Source organism: Scyliorhinus torazame, chromosome 4 (assembly GCF_047496885.1).
Source record: "Scyliorhinus torazame isolate Kashiwa2021f chromosome 4, sScyTor2.1, whole genome shotgun sequence".
Taxonomy (NCBI): Eukaryota; Metazoa; Chordata; class Chondrichthyes; order Carcharhiniformes; family Scyliorhinidae; genus Scyliorhinus; species Scyliorhinus torazame.
The window spans coordinates 279,820,991-279,842,254 of NC_092710.1; the positions used below are offsets into that span (position 1 = coordinate 279,820,991).

At 48.1% G+C, this 21,264-nt stretch overlaps 1 protein-coding gene across 3 annotated transcripts in view; it reads right to left on the minus strand.

Annotated features, from left to right (window-relative positions):
• cyb5r4 (cytochrome b5 reductase 4) overlaps positions 1-21,264 on the minus strand; it is a 191,426-nt gene that overhangs the window by 121,431 nt on the left and 48,731 nt on the right. For 2 of the 3 annotated variants that reach the window (XM_072499837.1, XM_072499836.1), the window contains exons 5-7: positions 14,174-14,224; positions 12,497-12,548; positions 987-1,044 (exon numbers count right to left, since the gene is read on the minus strand). In XM_072499837.1, coding sequence (XP_072355938.1) covers positions 987-1,044; positions 12,497-12,548; positions 14,174-14,224 — 161 coding nt within the window. The remainder of the gene's footprint in view (positions 1-986; positions 1,045-12,496; positions 12,549-14,173; positions 14,225-21,264) is intronic. The other variant, XM_072499839.1, reaches the window with a different exon arrangement.

The following is a 21,264-nucleotide window of genomic DNA, read 5'->3' on the forward strand; positions in this document are numbered from 1 at the left end:
ATCCTTCCCCTACCTGCTTCCCTCTATTCCCTGGTAAACAAACTACCACTTACTACAAAGCCAGTTTGAGCTTTAATAAATGTAAAAATAATCACAATTATGGCCTTGAGGCAGAACAGCTTGGCAACTGAGAGGGGGACTTGATAGCATCTGGTGACGGCTCATTAAGAACCAGTGATGAGACCACACAGGAGCCAGCTGAGGATAAAATCAATTCTCAAATAATATCCCCAAATATTAGAGCAAAAGGAAAACCCGATCAGAATGTCGCAGAAGTCTTAGGCTGGTGCTCTCTGTGCCTACTCAGAGTTAAGGAGGCATCAGCAAATACTTTGGAGACCAAAATGTTGTGTTCAGAGGCAATTAAAATCAACCTAAATATTTTAGTGTGGGAGAAATGGTGAGTGGAATCAGTGTTACAGACTTAAGAGAATTGTGCGTATATGCATATGCACACAAATATTCTGAAGTAGACACTGGTGGACAATGAGATGCCGATAGAAAATTGAACCCGTGATTCACAGGTTCTTTCAGTCATTTATTTTATCCAGGGGAGCACTTGCCTATAGTTTGGTTCCAGGAATTATAAACTCTGGATTTACTTGCAAGATTCCTAGGAAGGATTGCTAAAGAACAGCACAATAGAGCGAGAATTAATCTGCCGTAATTTGTTGCAAGCAACACAACTGAGCCCAAATGAAGATCAATGTTATAATTTGCCAAAATCAATTTCAAGGGTTAATTTGCCAAATGTTTGCAAGCTTCTCAAATATTAAGTTACACAATTCAGAAGGGTGGCAGCTGCTTTTTAATTGTTAAGTTAAACTGATCTTAGAATTATTCAAAGTACGGGCTTCTTCTTCTTCTCCAGTGTCCTACAAACTGCTCAACATGCCTACGGAAAGCAAACCTATTGCAGTCAGCTAAGTTTACACGTCATCTATTCAATGGCATTTCTGCCAGTGGTTTTATTCTTGAGTACATACCTTCTTTTTGGTGTATATAACAACTGTGATTGTGTCGTCTGTCTGAAACCATTCATGTCTGGTAAAAGTGTTCGAAAAAAAATTTGAGTTGGATGACAAATACCTTTTGAATTCAGAATACAAAATATATTTTCACAGTCAAACTTAAGTGAGAGAGTAACATCCGTAGCCTCAAAGAACGGACATAGATTAGAAAACTAGAAAAAGAACTGGGGGTCCTTCACGTGAAAAAGGTGACAGAGGAGATTTAGCAGAAGCTTGCACGATACCAAACAACAGGGAAAAGGCAAGCATGAAGCGCTACATCATGGTGAGCCTTGGGTGCAGGTCATCAAGTGTCTGAGGTTCAAGTGATGAAAGGCAAATTTGTTCTTTTGCGAAGAAAACATATCCTCCTTCCCCAGTTTGACCCATACCAAGGCAATTGAGTCTTAACTGGCTTCTGAACTGGCCTAACAAACGCTGCTTTATCAAATTTCTACGCAGTTGAATAAGAAAGTTCATCAAGACCTTCTTGGGGTAAATTAGGAACAAGATACCAGCCTTGCTAATGGTACCCACATTGCTCACATTATTCTTAACAAGCCACTTAGGTTAATGACAGAACTGCTTGAATTCAGAATCCAAAATACATTTTCACTGTCAAATGGAAGTGAGTGAGTAACATCCATGGCCCCAAAGAACAGAGATCTGATCGAAAACTAGGAAACTAGAAAAATACAACGGATTAAAATAACTGATGTCAAAAAGAAGTGTTTTCAGTACTTGAAATGGACATCTGACAAATTGGTAATGAAACATTAAGATCATTCAAAACCCAGTTCTATATCTTAAAGGGGTTGGGGTGGGGAGGGGGGTTCATAGGTCATTCTCTTTTGCAAGAATTGACTGTATGGCCACCCTCATCTGTATATTTACTGAAAACTCAGAGGGTGTGATCCTCCGGTTCCCCAGCTGCGTGTTACTCAGCGTTACTGTTTGCTTGCCACGTGAACATGGAACATAGAACAGAGAACATACAGTGCAGAAGGAGGCCATTCAGCCCATCGAGTCTGCACCAACCCACTTAAGCCCTCACTTCCACCCTATCCCCATAACCCAATAACCCCTCCTAACCTTTTTTGGTCACTCAGGGCAATTTGGCATGGCCAATCCACCTAACCTGCACGTCTTTGGACTGTGGGAGGAAACCTGAGCACCCGGAGGAAACCCACGCAGACACGGGGAGAACGTGCAGACTCCACACAGACAGTGATCCAGCAGGGAATCGAACCTGGGACCCTGGAGCTGTGAAGCCACAGTGCTACCGTGCTGCCCAATGTGATTGTATACTCTTGCCACTTGTCAGTGGGATTTCTCATTGAAGCCACCATATGCCGCCAGAAAATCCGCAGGCAGGAAGAGAGAATCCCAATTGCCGGAGAATTTCGCCAGGGTATGAACCAGGTTACAGGATGAAGGGAAGAAGTGAAACTCAAGAATAACAAGTTTATGGGAAAGAATATTCTTAGAAGTTGAGAACAGCTGTTTGAGGATGCAGTGAAGCCCCATCAAAGATTTACATTCAGTCTTCCTCTTCGACCATTCTCGTGTCTTATCTCAATTCGATACCCCTTTTCCCATTATCAACACACTCTAAAAATGTTTTCATACGTTACCTTACACATAATAAACTTTATTATGCAAACTGTTGAGACTTCCGGGCAAAAAACAGTAAAGGGAAATGTCGAAAATTAGTTAAAAAACGGCTGTGAAAAAAGCGGCTGAAAGTCGTCGGGGAGTGGAAAGGTCACCGCGGGGACGGCAAGAAAAGTGGAGGCTGGGGCACCAGGTGAGGCCGCATTGCCCACGGCTGAAGAAATGACTACGGTGATGGCCGTGGAACTCGAAAGGCAGTTCACAAAGCACATGGAGGTGATGAGGAAGGAGATGGGGGCGGTATTGAAAGTGCTGGTGGAGGAGGTGATTGCCCCGGTGAGGGCAGCGGTATTGAGGGCAGTGGCGGAGGTGTGGGAGCAAGGGGAGGCGCTGAAGGAAGTGGAAGAGACATTATTGCAGCACAGTGATCAACTCACCTCGATGGTGAAGGAGTTGCGGAGGGTGATAGAGATCAACCAGGGTCTGCGAGCCAAAATGGACAACTTGGAAACAGATCCAGGCGACAGAATCTGAGGATTGTGGGTCTGCCCGAAGGGGTGGAAGGCCCGAGGCCGACTGAGTATTTTGCCACGATGTTGGCTATTGGGGGAGGGGAATGATCCCTCCCGATATGAACTGGATCGGGCTCATCGGTCGTGGAGGCCTATACCAAAGGAGGGTGAGCCGCCAAGAGGAGTGACTCTGTGTTTCCATAGATACAGTGTGAAGGAGAAGGTCCTGTGCTGGGCAAAGCAGAAGCGGGTGGTGCAGTGGGCTGGAGTTGGTGTACGCATATATCAGGACTTTACGGTGGAGCCGGCGAGGAGGCGGGCTGCCTTCAGCCGGGTGAAGAAGCCACTGTCCATTAGCAAGGTGCAGTGCGGCATAGTATATCCAGCGAAGTTGAGGGTGACCTACAAATCCAAGGACTTTTATTTTGGGACGGCAGAAGCAGCGGAAGAGTTTGCGAAGCTAGAAGGACTGTGGCAGAATTGAGAAATGGTCATGTACCGATGTAGCCTCATGTAACTTTATTTTTTCACTGCATGCTGGTGTATGTACTAAATGAGTCGACGCTGTGTATATTTGGACAAGGGAAGAGATGGGACTTTCATTTGCAATGATGGTTCTTTGGGGCTTGGGTGTGTATGCGGGGGTTGTGTGCTAAAGGGGTTTTCTTGGTTTTCCTGGGGGCCTCCAGGCTGGCCGGAGTAAGCCGGCCATGATCTGGAGTGAGGTGGGGGGAGGGGCTGTGGCCATCGGAGCCTGGCAGAACAGGTTCCGATGAGTCTAGCCGGGGTGGAAAGTTGGGGGGAAGGAGCAGAGGTTGGGGGGAGGAGTTTTATAAGAGGAAGTGGAGGGGAGGGGTCGGGGAGGGGGGGGGGGGTGGACTCTATAGGTCAATGGTGACCATAGGTGATTCCTGATTTCTTTTTCTTTTTTCCATTGTTTTTCCCACCGTGGGAGGGTGTGTTTTTTTTAATGCTTATATTGTCAGGTGGGCCGTTGTTTGGGGTGGTGGGAAGATGGGATCGTTGTTGTTGATAAGGGGATTGACTTTGTATTTGTTACCGTTTACTGCTTGTTGGTGGGGTGTAAATTCTGAAGAAAATTGTGAAAATGGAGAATAAAAACATTTTACAAAAAAAAGATATGCAAACTGTTAAATATTTGCACACACAAAGAAATAAAATCAGAACTGAAACGAGGGGCACGATCTAACTGAAAACTTTGGAAGCTTCATTTGTGCCGTGTTTTGCTGAGTTTCCCCCTGGCTCTGTCGGCGAGTTTCCCACCGCGATCTAACCAGACTTAGTTACTTTTTTGGGCCGTGGGGAGTTTCTCACCGGTTTAGCCGACACTTAGAATTATTTTCCCCTCTGGGGAGCTGAACTCACTGCCCCTTCAGAGATCGGGCCGCCATTTTTGAAAGGGTGCCCCGGTCTCTTAGTGAGCCTGCGTGTCCCCACACATGAGCAATGTCACCCGCCACACATATAGGCATCACCCCACACCCCCAAGTGATGACACCACGCTATGGAGTCGCTCACGGGCCCCCATTTTCAGGCCTTCCCACAACCCCTTTTGGCCCCCATTGCTTCCAGGACCCCCCACTCTTCACCTCCCAACCGTCTATATGCCCCATCATACCTGCCCAACAGACTCCTACCCTTTAAACCCCCCCCCTCCACCTTCCTTTCAGGGACGTGCCCCCCTCCCCCCTCAGGCCCTGACTCTTAGCAGCCACCCTGGCAGTGCTCCTGCCAGATTTGCAATGCCACCCAGGCACTTTGGCAGTGCCAGGGCGGCAGCGGCCAAGGTGCCTGCATTCCAGAGGGAGGACCAGGGGGCCATCCTGCCTTGTCCCTAACCACCTAGAGGCTTTGGATGCCCCAGGAGACCCCCCCCAGGTGCCGTTCCTCCTGGTACATGTTTATGTGGACCAGTACTGAACAGTGCCTGGTTGGGGTTCCCTGGGGAGGCCGTTAGATGCCAGGAGATCAGTAGATCCCGGGTGAGTGCACCTAAGTAGGTTTAAAACCTACTTACTTCGGCACACGTGGCTTGGTCACGCCCACTGTAAGTGGGGTCCTGATCGCATTGCCTCGCGATGTCCGCGTAGATCTCGCGAGATGAACTGGCTGCCATAAAGCCCGTGGGAGGTTTCTCCTGGCATCTACCGGCCAAGTCCCACTCCCATTTTGGCGCAACGCGGCTGATAGATCGTGCCTATGGTCTGCTTTGGCAATGTCAAACTTTTAGCAAATTCATTGTCTCACAGTTTACCTTCATGATAGTTTATTATAAGGAATATGGACTACAAGTCTTCTTTAGTAGACAAATTAATACATTTTTACTTTCTATGTTCTTTATATTTGTCACCCCTTAAATAAGTTGGCAGATAAAATTGATGTGGTAAATGATACTAAAACTAATAGCCAATAGGGAAGATGCAGGCAAGTAAGGTGTTGGGGCCGGACGGTTTCCCGGGAGAGTTTTATAAAACGTTTTGGGATAAGCTGGCGACGCTGTTGGTGGAGATGTCTGAAGATGTGGTGGCTAAGGGAGTACTGCCAGAGACAATGGGACAGGCATCCATTTCATTGTTGTTTAAGAAGGACAAGGACCCAGTGGAGTGTGGATCCTATAGGCTGTTGAATGTGGATGCCAAGATTCTGGCGAAGGTGGTGGTGCTAAGGATGGAGGAGTGCCTCCCGAAGATGATTGGGGAGGACCAGACGAGGTTTGTAAAGGGCAGACAGCTGTCATCAAATGTGATGAATGTGGTGCTTTCTCCGGCAGAGGGGAGGGACTAGGAGGTGGTGGCGGTGCTGGATGCGGAAAAGGTGTTTGACCGTGTGGAATGAAGCTATTTGTTTGCAGGGTTGGAGAGTTTTGGGATTGGGTCCAGGTTTGTGGCTTGGGTGAAATTGTTATATAAGGGTCCAATGGCGCATGTGCGCACAAATGAGACCAATTCAGGGTACTTTCCGTTGCATAGGAGAACATAGGTGCCCTTTGTCCCTCCTTCTGTTTGCAATGGCAATAGAGTCCTTGGTCATTACGCTGAGGAGCTCGGATAAATGGAGGGAGATAGTGGGCGAAATTCTCCCGAAACGGTGCGATGTCCGCCGACTGGCGCCCAAAACGGTGCCAATCAGACGGGCATCGCGCCGCCCCAAAGGTGCTCCAAAGGTGCCGAGCCCCAACATTGAGGGGCTAGGCCGACGCCAGAGGAATTTCCGCCCTGCCAGCTGGCGGAAACGGCCTTTGTTGCCCCGCCAGCTGGCGCGGAAATGACATCTCGGGGGGGCGCATGCGCGGGAGCGTCAGCGGCCGCTGACATGTTCCCCGCGCATGCGCAGTGTAGGGAGTCTCTTCCGCTTCCGCCATGGTGGAGACCGTGGAGGAGGCGGAAGGGAAAGAGTGCCCCCACGGCACAGGCCCGCCCGCGGATCGGTGGGCTGCGATTGCGGGCCAGGCCACCGTGGAGGCATCCCCCGGGCCAGATCGCACCGCGCCCCCCCCAGGACCCCGGAGCCCGCCCATGCCACCTTGTCCCGCCGTTCAAAAGGTGGTTTAATCCACGCCGGCGGGACAGGCAATTTATCGGCGGGACTTCGGCCCATCCGGGCCGGAGAATCCAGCGGGGGGGCCCGCCAACCGGCGCGGCCCGATTCCCGCCTCCGCCGAATATCTGCTGCCGGAGACTTCGGCAACCGGCGGGGCGGGATTCACGGCAGCCAACGGCCATTCTCCGACCCGCTGGGGGGGTCGGAGAATGACGCCCCAGTGAGTGGGGTGGAGCATAGGGATTTCCTGTCTGCAGATGATCTATTGCTGTATATCTCCAACCCGGCCTCTTCAGTGGGGACACAATGGGGCGGCTGAGGAGATTTGTTTTACAAAGCTACAAGTTCAATTTGAGAAATAGTAAGTGTTTCATGGGCCAGGATTCTCCTAGCCTGCGCCAGATCGAAGAATCGCCGGGGGACGGGACGGGACGGGGACGGCGAACGGACGCGCGAATCCCGCTATGCCGCTCCGACGCTGGGCCGCCGATTCTCCGGTTGCCATGGCGATTCTGCGCGCCGGTTCTTTCGACGGCCCCCGCGGCGATTCTGCGCGCTCGACGGGCCGAGTGCCTGCCAAGTTCTGTCGAGTCCCGCTGGCGTCGTTTGCGTATAGTCCTACCCGGCGGGACCTCGCCGTTCGGGCAGCGGGGGCCGTCCTGGTGGAGGGGCGGGGGGAGCCGACTCTGGGGAGGGCCTCCGCAGTGGCCATGCCCCCGATTGGGGGCAACCGATCAGCAGGCACACTTATTCCGGGGGGAGGCCTATGTTCCTCCGCGCCGGGCCCCTGTCGGACTCCGCCATGTTGGTCGTGGGCCGGTCCGGAGATGGCTGTGGCGTACATGCGCGGACACGCGCCGGCCATGGCAGGCCAGCTTTTGGCGCCGGAGCAGCGCACAGCACTCCGGCACAGTTCTAGTCCCCGACGACGGGCAGAATGACTGGTGTCTTCTCCAGTGGTAGGAGTCTAGGCAGGTGGGGGTTGCCATTTTGGGTGGCAATAACCCACTTTAGGTATCTGGGAGTGCAGGTGGCTCAGGATTGGAATCAGCTCTGTAAATTGAAATTCACGAGCCTGGTGGGTAGGGTCAATGTGGATTTACTGAGGTGGGATTGCCTTCCGCTATCGTTGGCAGGCCGGGTGTAGAGATTAAGATGAATATCTTGCCGCGGTTTTTATTTCAGTGCCTACCGGTCTTTTTGCCCAAATTGTTTTTTATGGGGGTGGATAGGTTGGTTTTGGCGTTTGTGTGGGCAGGGAAGGTAGCCAGGATGAGGATGGTGCTTCAAAGAGGGCGACGGTCAGGGAGGTTGGTCCTTCCGAACCAGTTGTACTATTATTGGGCAGCGAACGTTGAGAAGGTGCGGGGTTGGAGTAGGGAGACGGAGACTTTTTGGCGAAGGATGGAGGCAGTCTCTTGCAAGGGGTCGGGGTTGCGGGCACTGGTAAAGGCGCCACTCCCGTTTTGCCCCACGGAAGTACTCGGGGAGTCCGGTGATGGTGGCCATGCTGAAAATGTGGATGCAATTTGGGCAGTACTGCATGGCTGAAGTTGATGCCGATCCGAGGGAACCATGGCTTTGAGCTAACGGGGATGGATGCGAGGTTTGGGGAATGGGGAGCGAGGGGTGAGGGAAATTAAGGACTTATTTTTAAAAGGGCGGTTTGCAAGTTTGGAGGAATTGGGGGAGAGGTTTGGGATCCCGCGAGGGGTGGTTTTCAGGTACTTGCAGGTGCGGGATTTCACGAGAAAGGTTTTTCCGCCCTCCTCGTTGCTGGAGGGGGTGTTGTCGGTGATGGGCTGGAGGGAAGGGGTCATCTCGGTGATGTATGGAAGGATTTTGGAGGAGGTTTGGGTGTCTCTGGAGGGGGTTATGGCTGAGTGGGAAGAGGAGCTGGGGTGGCATTGGAGATGGGGCTGTGGTGTGAGGTGCTGCGGAGGGTGAATGCCTCAATCTCACACACAAAGCTGGGGTTTATACATCTAAAGGTAGTGCACAGAGCGCACCTGACGAAGTTGAAGGTGAGCCAGCTGTTTGAGAGGGTGGAGGATATTTGAGAGGCTGGAGAATATTTGTGAGCGGTGTGGGAGGGGCCGAGCTAATCATGTACACATGTTCTGGTCCTGCCAGGAGTTGGAGAAATTCTGGAGGTCATTCTTCAGCACCAATTGGTGATCTTGCATGTGGATTTAGAGCCCTGTGCCCTTGGGGCCATATTCGGGGTGTCAGACTTGCCGGAGTTGCAGACGGGAGTGGGGGCAGATGTTTTAGCATTCGCCTCATTGATCGCTCGCAGGCAGGTCCTGTGGGGGTGGAGGTCAGTTTCTCCACCTTGTGCTTCGGTGTGGCTGGGGGATTTAATGGAGTTCCTGTACTTGGGAATTTGCTTTGAGGGGGGCGAGTAAGGGGTTCCACAAGAGGTTCCACAAGAGTTGGAGCTTGTTTATACTACATCTCAAGGAGCTGGTTACCGTAGACTGCTGGGGGGGGGGGGCGGGGGGGGAAGGAGATGAGGTGGGGTTAGGGTGTTGGGGCGGCGGGTTTGGGGCTTTGTGTCGGTTTTGTAACGTCAGGTTTTTGAATGTTAAAATGTTAGAAATTTGAATTAAAATACTTTTTTTTTTTAAAAGAAGGAAACTCGGCAACACACAAAACATGTTAGGAGTTTGGAACATCTCTTCTGCAACCACCACAGCTGATGCTAGATCAATTGTAAATTTTAAACCTGATAGATTTTTGTAAACCAAAGATATGAAGGGATATGAAGGCTGGTACTTCCCGTACCGGCCTCCCCGAACAGGCGCCGGAATGTGGCGACTAGGGGCTTTTCACAGTAACTTCATTGAAGCCTACTCGTGACAATAAGCGATTTTCACTTCAATTTTCATTTCATGTAGGTCAAAGACGGGTCTGTGAAGTTAAATCACAGATCTCCAATGATCTCACTGAATTTCAGGAGAGGCTTGAAATGTTAAATGGCCTGTTCCTATCTTCCTGGGTCTCAGAATGCAATTGACAGAAGTGTGTTATGATGAGGTGGCGATGTTGTGGTAATGTAGCTGGACTGGTAGGCCAAGCTAATGTTCTGGGGACATGGGTTCAAATCCCACCATAGCAGTTGGTGGAATTCAAATGTAATCAATTGCTTAAAATGCTGGAATGTAAAGCTTGTTACTGTAATGGTGACCATGAAGCTATCACTGGTTGTTGTAATAACCCACCTGCTTCACTAATGGCCTGTAGGGAGGAAATCTGCCAACTTTACCTGGTCTGGCCTACACGTGACTCCGGGTAACTGCCATGCGAGGCAGGGGTAATTCAGGATGGCAAATCATTCTGGCCTCGGCACCAATGCCCACATCTCAAAGAATTTTGTTAAAGTGAACTGCGAGTTTATGGAGGATGGGATCAGAAAGCCGCCAACAGTATTGTATCGAGAGACGATAAATGAAAGGCTTCGGGTATTAACAACGTGGAGATAAGGTTAAAATTTCACCACGGGGGAAACAGGAACGGAATTTGATTTGGGTCAGACGCCAGCCTACCGTGCAAAACTGATTAAATAAAGACTTCCATGGGGATCCGGACCGTTTCCTGGCCAAGTCAATGGGGGCAAGACAGGAGGCAGGTCAGATAAAGATTGGGAATAACTTAGACTCAGCACGATAGCCAATATTGAGGCTGCTAGTTGTCTTAAGAGAGAAAACTGCTGATTGTGCCAAAGCCTTCTTCGGCACCAGAGAGATGTGCAATGTCACAGGAGAAACAAAGACATGGCGCCTAAACAGTATTCCCTTCGCTTCAGCAATGCCAACCTGGACTGAACGTCGGAGGCTTTGAAGCAAAAGAGGAGACCACCTCATCATGCAGCAAGGACATCTAGGGGCAGCCATGAATGATTCTCCACTCCTTATCCTCCGCCCTTTAATTGATCTGCAACAGACACCTCTTGAAACCTCGGCCCACCTTAAAAGATTCCACCCTACCGCTCCAATAAGATCTTAACAAGCTTTTTAAAAACTTTAATTAGACTCACTAGGGAGGAGAGTTGGGTCCCCGCCTACCTTGCCCTGCCCTGTTTAACATTATTGATGACATTCTGAACTGACATGCCAGTCAATGATGGCATTTACAAGTCACCATTCCCCACCCCTCTCCTCATCTGTTTCCAACTAAAGGGAAGCCTGAAAATTCAGCCCAGAGTAGGTGCAGAAATGAGTAGCTTTGTTGATGGAGAAGTGAACAATTTTGAGAATGAATAGAATCTGGAGTTTGAAGCTTGGGTCTTGGTCACCAGAGAAAGCCTAGTCTCATTCAGCCTGAGTAGACGAGGAGAGGCCGGAATCAAAGGTAAGTTTGCAGATGGAGATTGGAAAACCATGTTTAATTATGAGATATTCAGCTCACCCATTACGCACTATCACGCAGGCAGTCTGAAAACACAGAGATGGAGATGAAATCAAGAGATTCAGTAGACTAGTAGAGCGGATGTCATACTTGGAAAAGCCAATGCTGGCTTTGCTGAAAGAATGGAACCATACAATGGCAATCCTACTGAGATGGGCTGTGGAAGACAATGGGCTGAGTTTTCCAGCCCTTCCCGCTCACAGAACCTTATATCCAGAAATGTTGATCTTTTATCAACTGTCGAATATGGAAACTCCACTACTCACTATTTCCTCGTCAGATATAAGGGGCGTCATTCTCCAACCCCCCGCCGGGTTGGAGAATCCCCGGGGGCTGCCGTGAATCCCACCCCCGCCGGTTGCCGAAGTCTCCGGTACCGGATATTCGGCGGGGGCGGGAATCGGGCCGCGCCAGTTGGCGGGCCCCCCCCGCTGGATTCTCCGGTCCGGATGGGCCGAAGTCCCGCCGATAAATTGCCTGTCCCGCCGGTGTGGATTAAACCACCTTTTGAACAGCGGGATAAGACGGCGTGGGCGGGCTCCGGGGGGGGCGCGGGGCGATCTGGCCCTGGGGGTGCTCCCACGGTGGCCTGGCCCGCGATCGGGGCCCACCGATCTGCGGGCGGGCCTGTGCCGTGGGGGCACTCTTTCCCTTCCGCCTCCGCCACGGTCTCCACCATGGCGGAGGCGGAAGAGACTCCCTCCACTGCGCATGCGTGGGAAACTGTCAGCGGCCGCTGACACCCGCGCGCATGCGCCGCCCGGAATGTCATTTCCGCGCCAGCTGGCGGGGCAACAAACGCCGTTTCCGCCAGCTGGCGGGGCGGAAATCCCTCTGGCGTCGGCCTAGCCCCTCAATGTTGGGGCTCAGCCCCCAAAGATGCGGAGCATTCCGCACCTTTGGGGCGGCGCGATGCCCGTCTGATTGGCGCCGTTTTGCCATAAATACAAATAAGTATTTGCTTTTTTTGTTAGAAGAAAAGACATGGGGGAAAGAACAGAATAATAGTCCAAATTGGACAGCCCGCCCAGAAAGCAAGCATGTGAGTCTCCTGCTTTCAATTAAATGTTTTTTTAAAAATGGTCTCCGGCCCTGGTTTAATGATTAGTACAACATTGTGTTAGCTATTTCAACAGAGTAATTAAGCCATTTAGACTATACAGATTAATACGTTTGTTCAGTTGCAAGTCAAAGAATGCCAAATATTTCATTCTGTTCATTTGTTCATCCACTAATGTCACTAACAATCACTTTTCAGCAAAGGTCTTTCAAGTGCTGTGGATGTAAAAGACTAAAACTACAGGCATAGGTATAGCAGGTCACTTAAGCTACAAAACAGCCAGGTCTTAGTACCAGTTAAGTCACAAACAAAACAAGTATAGCACTTACCTTAAGGAAATATCTTTGGATTGTTTCTCAAACCCTTCTGGAACACTTGTGCCTTTAAAAAAACATTTAAGATGACAATATATGATCCATATAAAACGAAAAGCTGTTAAAAGATTATCTTACATGCACATTCTGTTCAGATGCTAAGAGATCGCAATGCCTGTCAATTTTAAAACAGAGACGGTTTTCCTGAATTCCTCCGATGCCGTTTTCCTTGACATTACAGATCACCTCATGAGTACAAGATTGGTTGCTGTATGTGCTTCTGCAAGGGTCAACTATAAATTCTCCACAAGGTAACGCCAACCATTACCCGTAAAAGGCCAGGCAGTTCATTTGCAGTTATGTAAAGTAGCCAATGGCTTAGGCAAAGACAGAGAAATGCTAATTATGAACACTAAAACTGCTCTGAGATCTACTTGTACCTGTACTGGTACTACAGTTAACAACCTATATGGCAACCGTGTCAAATAGCAGAGGTTATTGTCATAGGGCCCAGTGATTACTCCAAAATTTGGAGGATTTTAAAAATACATTCACAAGATCTGGATGCCACTGGCAAGGCCAGCATTTATTTCCCATTCCCAATTGCCCTTGAGACGTTGGTAGTGAACTATCATCTTGAATCGCTACAATCCATGTGGTGAAATCCAACTGAATGGCGTGGTGGCCATTTATGAGTCAGCCACATCAGTGTTGGACTGAGCAGGGTTAGGAGGGCAGAAGGGGGCAGGGGGAAGAAACGATGCTTAGAGCGTGGAAGAGATGATGGTTGGGGGTGTGGAAAGTTTGTGTCTGGAAAACTGCTCCTCCTTTATGAATCAAGTCCCTTTTGCCCTACGTTTACCTACCAGGCTTCTTGAAGCCTGTGAACCCCCTCCACCCCTCCCCCCAGCATGAGTTAAAAGCAGAAATATTAAACAAAGTTGCATTGTCCCCTTAAAAGGTTTTGGTCACCCCTCCTTTCCCTATGAGCTGAATGAAGTGGGCAGGTTAGGTCCCTGTTTCAGATGTTATTAATTTGTTCATCTCCCAAACTCATCCATTTATTGGGGCTAAAGATATCCCCCAATACTTCAGGACAATGGCCTTTAATCTTAACTGGTGGAAGCACTGCAATTCTGATGGAAGGCCATCAACCTGAAACATTAACTCAATTTGTGTCGCCATTGATGTTGGCTGAGTGTTTCTGGAATTTTCTGTTTTATTTCAGATTTCCAGGATCCACTTGGTGGGATTTACCAAAAATAAAAAGCCAGAGTCCTAACTGCAAACTTAAATTTGCAAATTTAGGACCTGTCCATTGTGAGCGGGATTCAGATCACAGCGTCGCAAAATCCCATTAGATCTCGCGAGGTGGGTGCGCGGCACGGTGGCACAGTGGTTAGCACTGCTGCCTCACAGTGCCGAGGAGCCGGGTCACTGTCTGTATGGAGTTTTCACATTCTCCCAATGGGTTTCACCCCCACAACCCAAAGATGTGCAGAGTAGGTGGATTGGCCACGCTATAAAGAAAGACGTATTCTGGGAAACTACACTCAGAATGCAGAACCTGCCTTCAATTATCAGAACTGGTGATTGGGGCAACAATATCAAGTCCCCAAACAGGATTTAGGCACAAAGAAAATGGTGAATTGATGATAATTATGTCTGTTCCCAGGTTCTTTTTCCACATACCATTTAGTGGTGTCTGCTTTGGCACTTTTAAACCTGACAGATTCTCAAACGCTGTGGGGGAAAAGATAAAAAACAATTTAACACAGCAGAAAATGCACCGTTACTGCTGCACGATACAAATTATTATTAATTCTCGAAACAGTATCTGTAAAGTTATACCTTGCCAACGGTAGAAATGAAGGGATTTCCCAGAATTATATTTTTCCTTCAAATTGGCCAAGTTTTTTCTTTTTCTGTTTTATTTTGTTGCAGCCAGGAGATCACCTGCCTGCAGGTGGGTGGGCGTGTTGCCAATCGTACTGTCCAGTTGCAACGTGACTGAGCGTGCATTCTTGATGGACTCGTTCTATTCCCTGTTGTATGTTTGTCGGGTGACTGAATGGACATGAAAAATATAGGGCGGAATTTTGCAGTTTGCAGACTAAATGGGCGTGAAAGAGCGGGTTTCCCATCGGCTGCAATGGCAGGTTTTTGCACCTCATGGTGTGCTGCAGAGCTCATTAAATATCCATCCATGGGAAATACACCGAAATGCTGGCGGGCAGTCTCCGATTTGCTGCCTGAACACCACATTCCTGAATTCGGGATCTCTGCCTGCGGGCCATCTCCAAGCCAACCCTGCATTACTGCTGCTTCACCCCTACTCTACCACCATCTCTCCTCCGCCACACCCCACCCCAAAAAGAGTGAGTGCCGTTGGCAGCTGAACCTGACAAAGATTTCCTGATGCCAGGACCACTCCTCTAAAGGCGCAGGTGCCCGGCGAAGTGCAGCTCACCATGCCCGCGACACTTATGGCGCGCTGTGAAAGATGTCAGGCTGCAGGCCTGATTGAGCGTGTGGGCGGAGAATCCTGGCAAGGAGCCCCTTTAATGAATTTTTATAATATTCAAAAATATGCATAATATGTACCCGACGTTACGTGGTGAGAAACACGGCCTGCCACTGAAACCCTTATGGCACAATCGCAACTAGTTCCATGGCATCTGTTACGAAACCCTAGCTGATGTTATGTGCGAGGGTGTTCCAACCAGAAACACTGGTTTTGTGCGGTGTATTTATTTGTTTTGGATATTAGTGAGAAATGTTTGCAGAAACAGTGGGAAACCTCGCTTTCATTAAACAACAGTAACATTTATTAAAATAGAAGAAAGATTATGAAACACTACAAAATTATAAGGGGCATGGACAGAGTGGACAGTCAGAAGCTTTTTCCCAGGGTGGAAGAGTTAATTACGAGAGAACATAGATTTAAGCTGCGAGGGGCAAACTTTAGAGGAGATGTGCGAGGGAAGTTTTTTTTACACAGAGGATAGTGGGTGCCTGGAAATCACTGCCGGATGGGGTGGTGGAAGCAGGTTTGATAGTGACATTTAAGGGGCACCTTGACAAATACATGAATAGAATGGGAATAGGGGATATGAGCCCCGGAAGTGTAGGTTTTAGGTTCAGCGGGCAGCATAGTCGACACAGGCTTAGAGGATCGAAGGACTTGTCCATGTGCTGTACTTTTCTTTGTTCCCTGTACAAAGAACAATCATGTGAAGAGAGACCTGGGTGTGCTAGTGCATGAGTCGCAAAAAGTTGGTTTACAGGTGCAACAAGTGATTAAGAAGGCAAATGGAGTTTTGTCCGTCATTGCTAGAGGGATGGAGTTTAAGACTAGGGAGGTTATGCTGCAATTGTATAAGATGTTAGTGAGGCCACACCTGGAGTATTGTGTTCAGTTTTGGTCTCCTTACTTGAGAAAGGACGTACTGGCGCTGGAGGGTGTGCAGAGGAGATTCACTAGGTTAATCCCAGAGCTGAAGGGGTTGGATTATGAGGAGAGGTTGAGTAGACTGGGGCTGTACACATTGGAATTTAGAAGGATGTGAGGGGATCTTATAGAAACATATAAAACTATGAAGGGAATAGATAGGATAGATGCAGGCAGGTTGTTTCCACTGGCGGGTGAAAGCAGAACTAGGGGACATAGCCTCAAAATAAGGGGAAGTAGATTTAGGACTGAGCTTAGGAGGAACTTCTTCACCCAAAGGGTTGTGAATCTATGGAATTCCTTGCCCAGTGAAGCAGTTGAGGCTCCTTCATTAAATGTTTTTAAGATAAAGATAGATCGTTTTTTGAAGAATAAAGGGATTAAGGGTTATGGTGTTTGGGCCGGAAAGTGGAGCTGAGTCCACAAAAGATCAGCCATGATCTCATTGAATGGCGGAGCAGGCTCGAGGGGCCAGATGGCCTACTCCTGCTCCTAGTTCTTATGTACTTCAGCACATTAACAGTAAGCACTTGGTCCCTCAAAGACTGAAAGCCCAAAAGCATCTGTTTCCCCCATAATCGTAAACTCTGCTGAGACTTCTCTGTTTTTCAAACAACAACCATAAATCTATTGGTTAAATCTTGCCAGGGACTACTATGCTGTGACCAGGGATGGTCTTTAATTCAGCGAAGAAAATGATCACCAGGCAGGAATGTTCCCTTCCAGTCGGGGAACACTTCAGCAGTCAAGGGCATTCAGCCTCTGGCAAGCGTTCTCCAAGGCGGCCTTCAGGATGCAGAACAACGCAGAATCACCAAACAGAAACTGACAGCCAAGTTCCGCACGCATGAGTACGGATTCAAACAGGACCTTGGATTACATTTAACCCCCCACCATCTGGCCTGGGCTTGCAAAATCCTACCAACTGTCCTGGCTTGAGACAATTCACACCTCTTTAACCTGTGATTATCCCTCTCTCCAGTCGCACCGTCTGGATCTGTAAAGACTTAATTACCTGCAAAGACTTTCATTCAAATTATCATCTTGCATCTTTGGCTTTGTCTATATATGCTGTGTTTGTGTAACCTACCTCTTCACTCATCTGATGAAGGAGCTGTGCTCCGAAAGCTCGTGATTCCAAATAAACCTGTTGGACTTTAACCTGGTGTTGTAGGACTTCTTACTGTACCCACCCCAGTCCAATACTGACATCTCCACACCTTGAAAAAGGAGTCTAATGCCATATATAATGCACCAAATGTGGTCTCCTCGGTGTGCATTAGAACTGAAGCATAACATCCCTACTTTTCAATTACTCTCACAATGAGCAATAACATTCTAATCACTTGCTGTGCTTGCCTTTTGCGATTAATGCACTGGGACCTGCAGATTTCACCTTCCGATGGCGCACTTTATAGCCTTTTGGATTTAGCATTGAATTCAACAATTCACACCGTTTTTTCCTCCAATCCCCTCCCCCACAGGGCCAATTCTGGCCCCTTCTGTATTCCTGATTTTATTCAGTGCAGCAAAGATACTCATGCCTTCAGTTGCTTAAGCCTTCAGTTCGGCGTTTTCTCACTAAACCTCAGAGTCTTTCTATCCTCCTTTAAGGCACTCCTTAATTTAAAAAAGCATGTTGACACAGTGGCTAGCACTGCTGCTTCACACAGTGCTGGAGACCCCGGTTTAATTCTGACCTTGAGTGACTGGCTGTGTGGAGTCTGCACGTTCTCCCTGTGTCTGCGTGGGTTTCCTCCGGGTGCTCCGGTTTCCTCCCACAGTCCAAAGATGTGCAGGTTAGGTAGATTGGCCATGCTAAGTTACCCTATCATGTCCAGGGATGTGCAGGTTAGGTGGGGTTATGGGGTCACAGGGAATGGGCCACGGAAGAGTGCTCTTTCAGAGAGTCGGTGCAGTCTCGATTGGCCGAATGGCCTGCATTCTGCACTGCAGAGATTGTATGATTGTATGATTAATACTGACTTCATCCAAGCTTATGTTCAAATATGTCCTCATGAAGCTTGGTGTCGAATTTTGTTTGGTAACACTCCTGTGGACACTCCGAAATAAATGCAAGTTGCTATTACTGGTTGTGAATCAATCGCAATAACACAACATAATGTACTAATTACTAAATTATTAAGCAATCAGCTAGATTGAATGAATCGATATGGTGAATGGAAGTTCACAGAAATTACCAGCACAGACTTGATAGGCCAAATGGTCTGTTTCCATGTTATGGAATTCAGAACTGCATACCTACCGCTTTATAGAAAGATCATTCAATTACGCAATGGAAAATATACCCATTGGAACAGATTCTTGTTGCTGAATCTCAGTTTATATTGCAACACAGATTCTGCTTGTACATATCTGGGTACTCGGGTGGCTTGTACAGGACATCAAAGTAGTTGCACACACAACATTAATGCAATGCTCATTATCTTTTCAATTTGCTTTCCTCAGTGTAAGATCATCTCCACATTTCGGCGATGGAAAGGTGCTGCTGCTAACCTGAAAATGCCAACGCTGTCAGTCACAATCATTCATTGTTGCCACAATGAAGTCCAGCACCAGAAAAGACACACCGCTCGGTTTTCAGTGCCTTCAACTTCTTAGGTGTCAGGACTTGGCAGGTTAAATTGCATCGTACTCGTCATCACAGTAAACTTCATTCACTCAATGAGACAGTAGTCAATGACATGTTTCAAAAAAACGTAATGCTTGTAATGCAAAGGAATTCATGTGTTTAGGCACAGCTACAGCATTCTAATGCTACAGCTGAATTATAGTAGGACAATGAGCTCAGATTGATAATAAAGTAGGAAGGGAGTTGGGGCAGGAAAACAGATGAGACACAGCATGATTCAGATCTTTAAAATTAGTGAATGGAAGGCAGACTGTACACCTTTCCCTCGAAGGCATCACCACCCATCCATACAAATAAAAGCAGAAATCTACTCCCACCCCCGCCCCAAAAATAGCTCGCATTTTGCATCCCTATTGCAAAGTTTAACACAGGGAAATTTCATTAGAAATATTATTTGCGTGTGTATGTCAAAAGCTTTGAATAAAAATATTTTTTAAATATATTATTTGTATCCAAAAATTGTAATCTTTCTCATCTTGGAATACAGGAGAAGATAGACTGGAAGATACCTGTATGTTCCCAAAAACATACTATTATATGTTTTGGTAGTTTCCCCTCCTTGAGCGGCACAGTAGCACGGTGGTTAGCACAGTTGCTTCACAGCTCCAGGGTTCCAGGTTCGGTTCCCGGCTTGGGTCACTGTCTGTGCGGAGTCTGCACGTTCTCCCTATGTCTGCGTGGGTTTCTTCCGGGTGCTTCAGTTTCCTCCCACAGTCCAAAGATGTGCAGGTTAGGTGGATTGGCCCTTTGTGTCCAAAAAGGTTAGATTGGGTTGTGGGGATAGGGTGAAGGTGTGGGCTTAGGTTGGATGATCTTTCCATGGGCCGGTGCAGACTTGATGGGCCGAATGGCCCCTTTCTGCACTGTAAATTCTATGTCTATGTCTATGATGCGCTCACTGAAATAACAGCAGTTACATAAGTTCAATGTTGGAGACATCCCTAATTACTGTGGGGGATAGACGAGAGCGGGAAGTGACATTTGGCCAAAAGATTGAGAACACTGTAAAATTTGGTGAAAGAAGTAATCGTTGTCATCCAGAGAGCAAACATGTAGAAAGTTTACAAAATGCTGACGCTAATGAACAACAACGCGAAAAGGTCCAGAAAACTGCATATTTATTACCACTGTTTATGCAAAAAAGGTAGCTGCGCACATAACCAGGCCACCAGTTCCTGCAGTAATAGGGTGCTCTGCTGAATATTAATAGAAGGAAAAGATGCAGCACAGGGCCTTTGATTAGTCCTTTCACAATACAAAGAAGATCTAAGCTTCAACAGTGATGAAAACTCTCATAAACTGCTTATGTTTCCTCCTCATTTAAAGCTACATTGTCTCCTGATTCCATTTCCACTTGAATCAACTGAAAGAATAAAAATGATCAATATCCTGATTTATTCTTTGTTGTGAGCAGAGGTGTTAATGGATCATTCTCGTCTCCGAGTCAAAGGTTTTGGTTTATGTCACAAAACAGTTCTTTAGCATATAATCCAAATGGGGGAATGCAGCATTTTTAAAAATTCATTCACAGGATGCGGGCGTAGCTGGTTGGGCCAGCATTTATTGCCCATTCCTAGTTGCCCTTCAGAAGGTGGAGGGGAGTTGCTTTCTTGCACTGCTGCAGTCCCTGAGGTGTGGATACACCCACTGTGCTGTTAGGGAGGGAGTTCCAGGATTTTGACCCAGCGACAGTGAAGGAGCGGCGATATATTTCCAAATCGGGGTAGTGAGTGATATGGAGGGGAACCTCCAGGTGGTGGGGTTCCCAGGTATCTGCTGCTCTTGTCCTTCCAGATGGTCATGGTCCTGGGTTTGGAAGGTGTTGGCTAATGGACCTTGGCAAGCTCTTGCAGTGCATCTTGATGAAACTGTTCATAGGTGGAGGAGGCATTGAATGTTGGTGGAAGGGGGAGCAATCAAGTGAGCTCCGTTGTCCTGGATGGTGTCGAGCTTCTTGAGTGTTGTTGGAGCTGCTCATCCAGGTAGGTGGAGAATATTCCATTCCACTCCTGACTTGTGCCTTGTAGATGGTGGACAGGCTTTGGGGGGGTCAAGAAGCGAGTTGCGTGGTGTAGGATTCTTAGCCTTTGACCTGCCGTGATAACCACAGTATTAATATGGCTAGTCCAGTTCAGTTTCTGATCAATGGTAACGCCCAGGATGTTGATTGTGGGGGATTCAGCAATTGTAATGCCACTGGGGCGATGGTTCGATCCTCTCTTGAAGGAGATGGTCATTGCTTGGCACTTGTTATAGATCACAGAACAGTACAGGCCCTTCGGCCCACGATGTTGTGCCGACCACTTATCCTAATCTAAGAAAAGCCTAACCTACACCCCTTCAATTTACAGCTGTCCATGTGCCTGACCAAGGGTCGCTTAAATGTCCCTAATGACTCTGATTCCACCATCTCTGCTGGCAGTGCATTCCACGCACCCACCACTCTGTGTAAAAAAACAACTTCTGACATCTCCCCTATACCTTCCTCTAATCACCTTAAAATTATGTCACCTCGTGACAGCCATTTCCACCTTGGGGAAAAGTCTCTGGCAACCACTCTATCCATGCCTCTCATCACCTTGTACACCTCTATCGAGTCACCATTCTTCCTTCTTTGCTCCAGTTAGAAAAGCCCTAGCTCCCTCAACCTTTATTCATAAGACATGCCCTCCAGAAAGG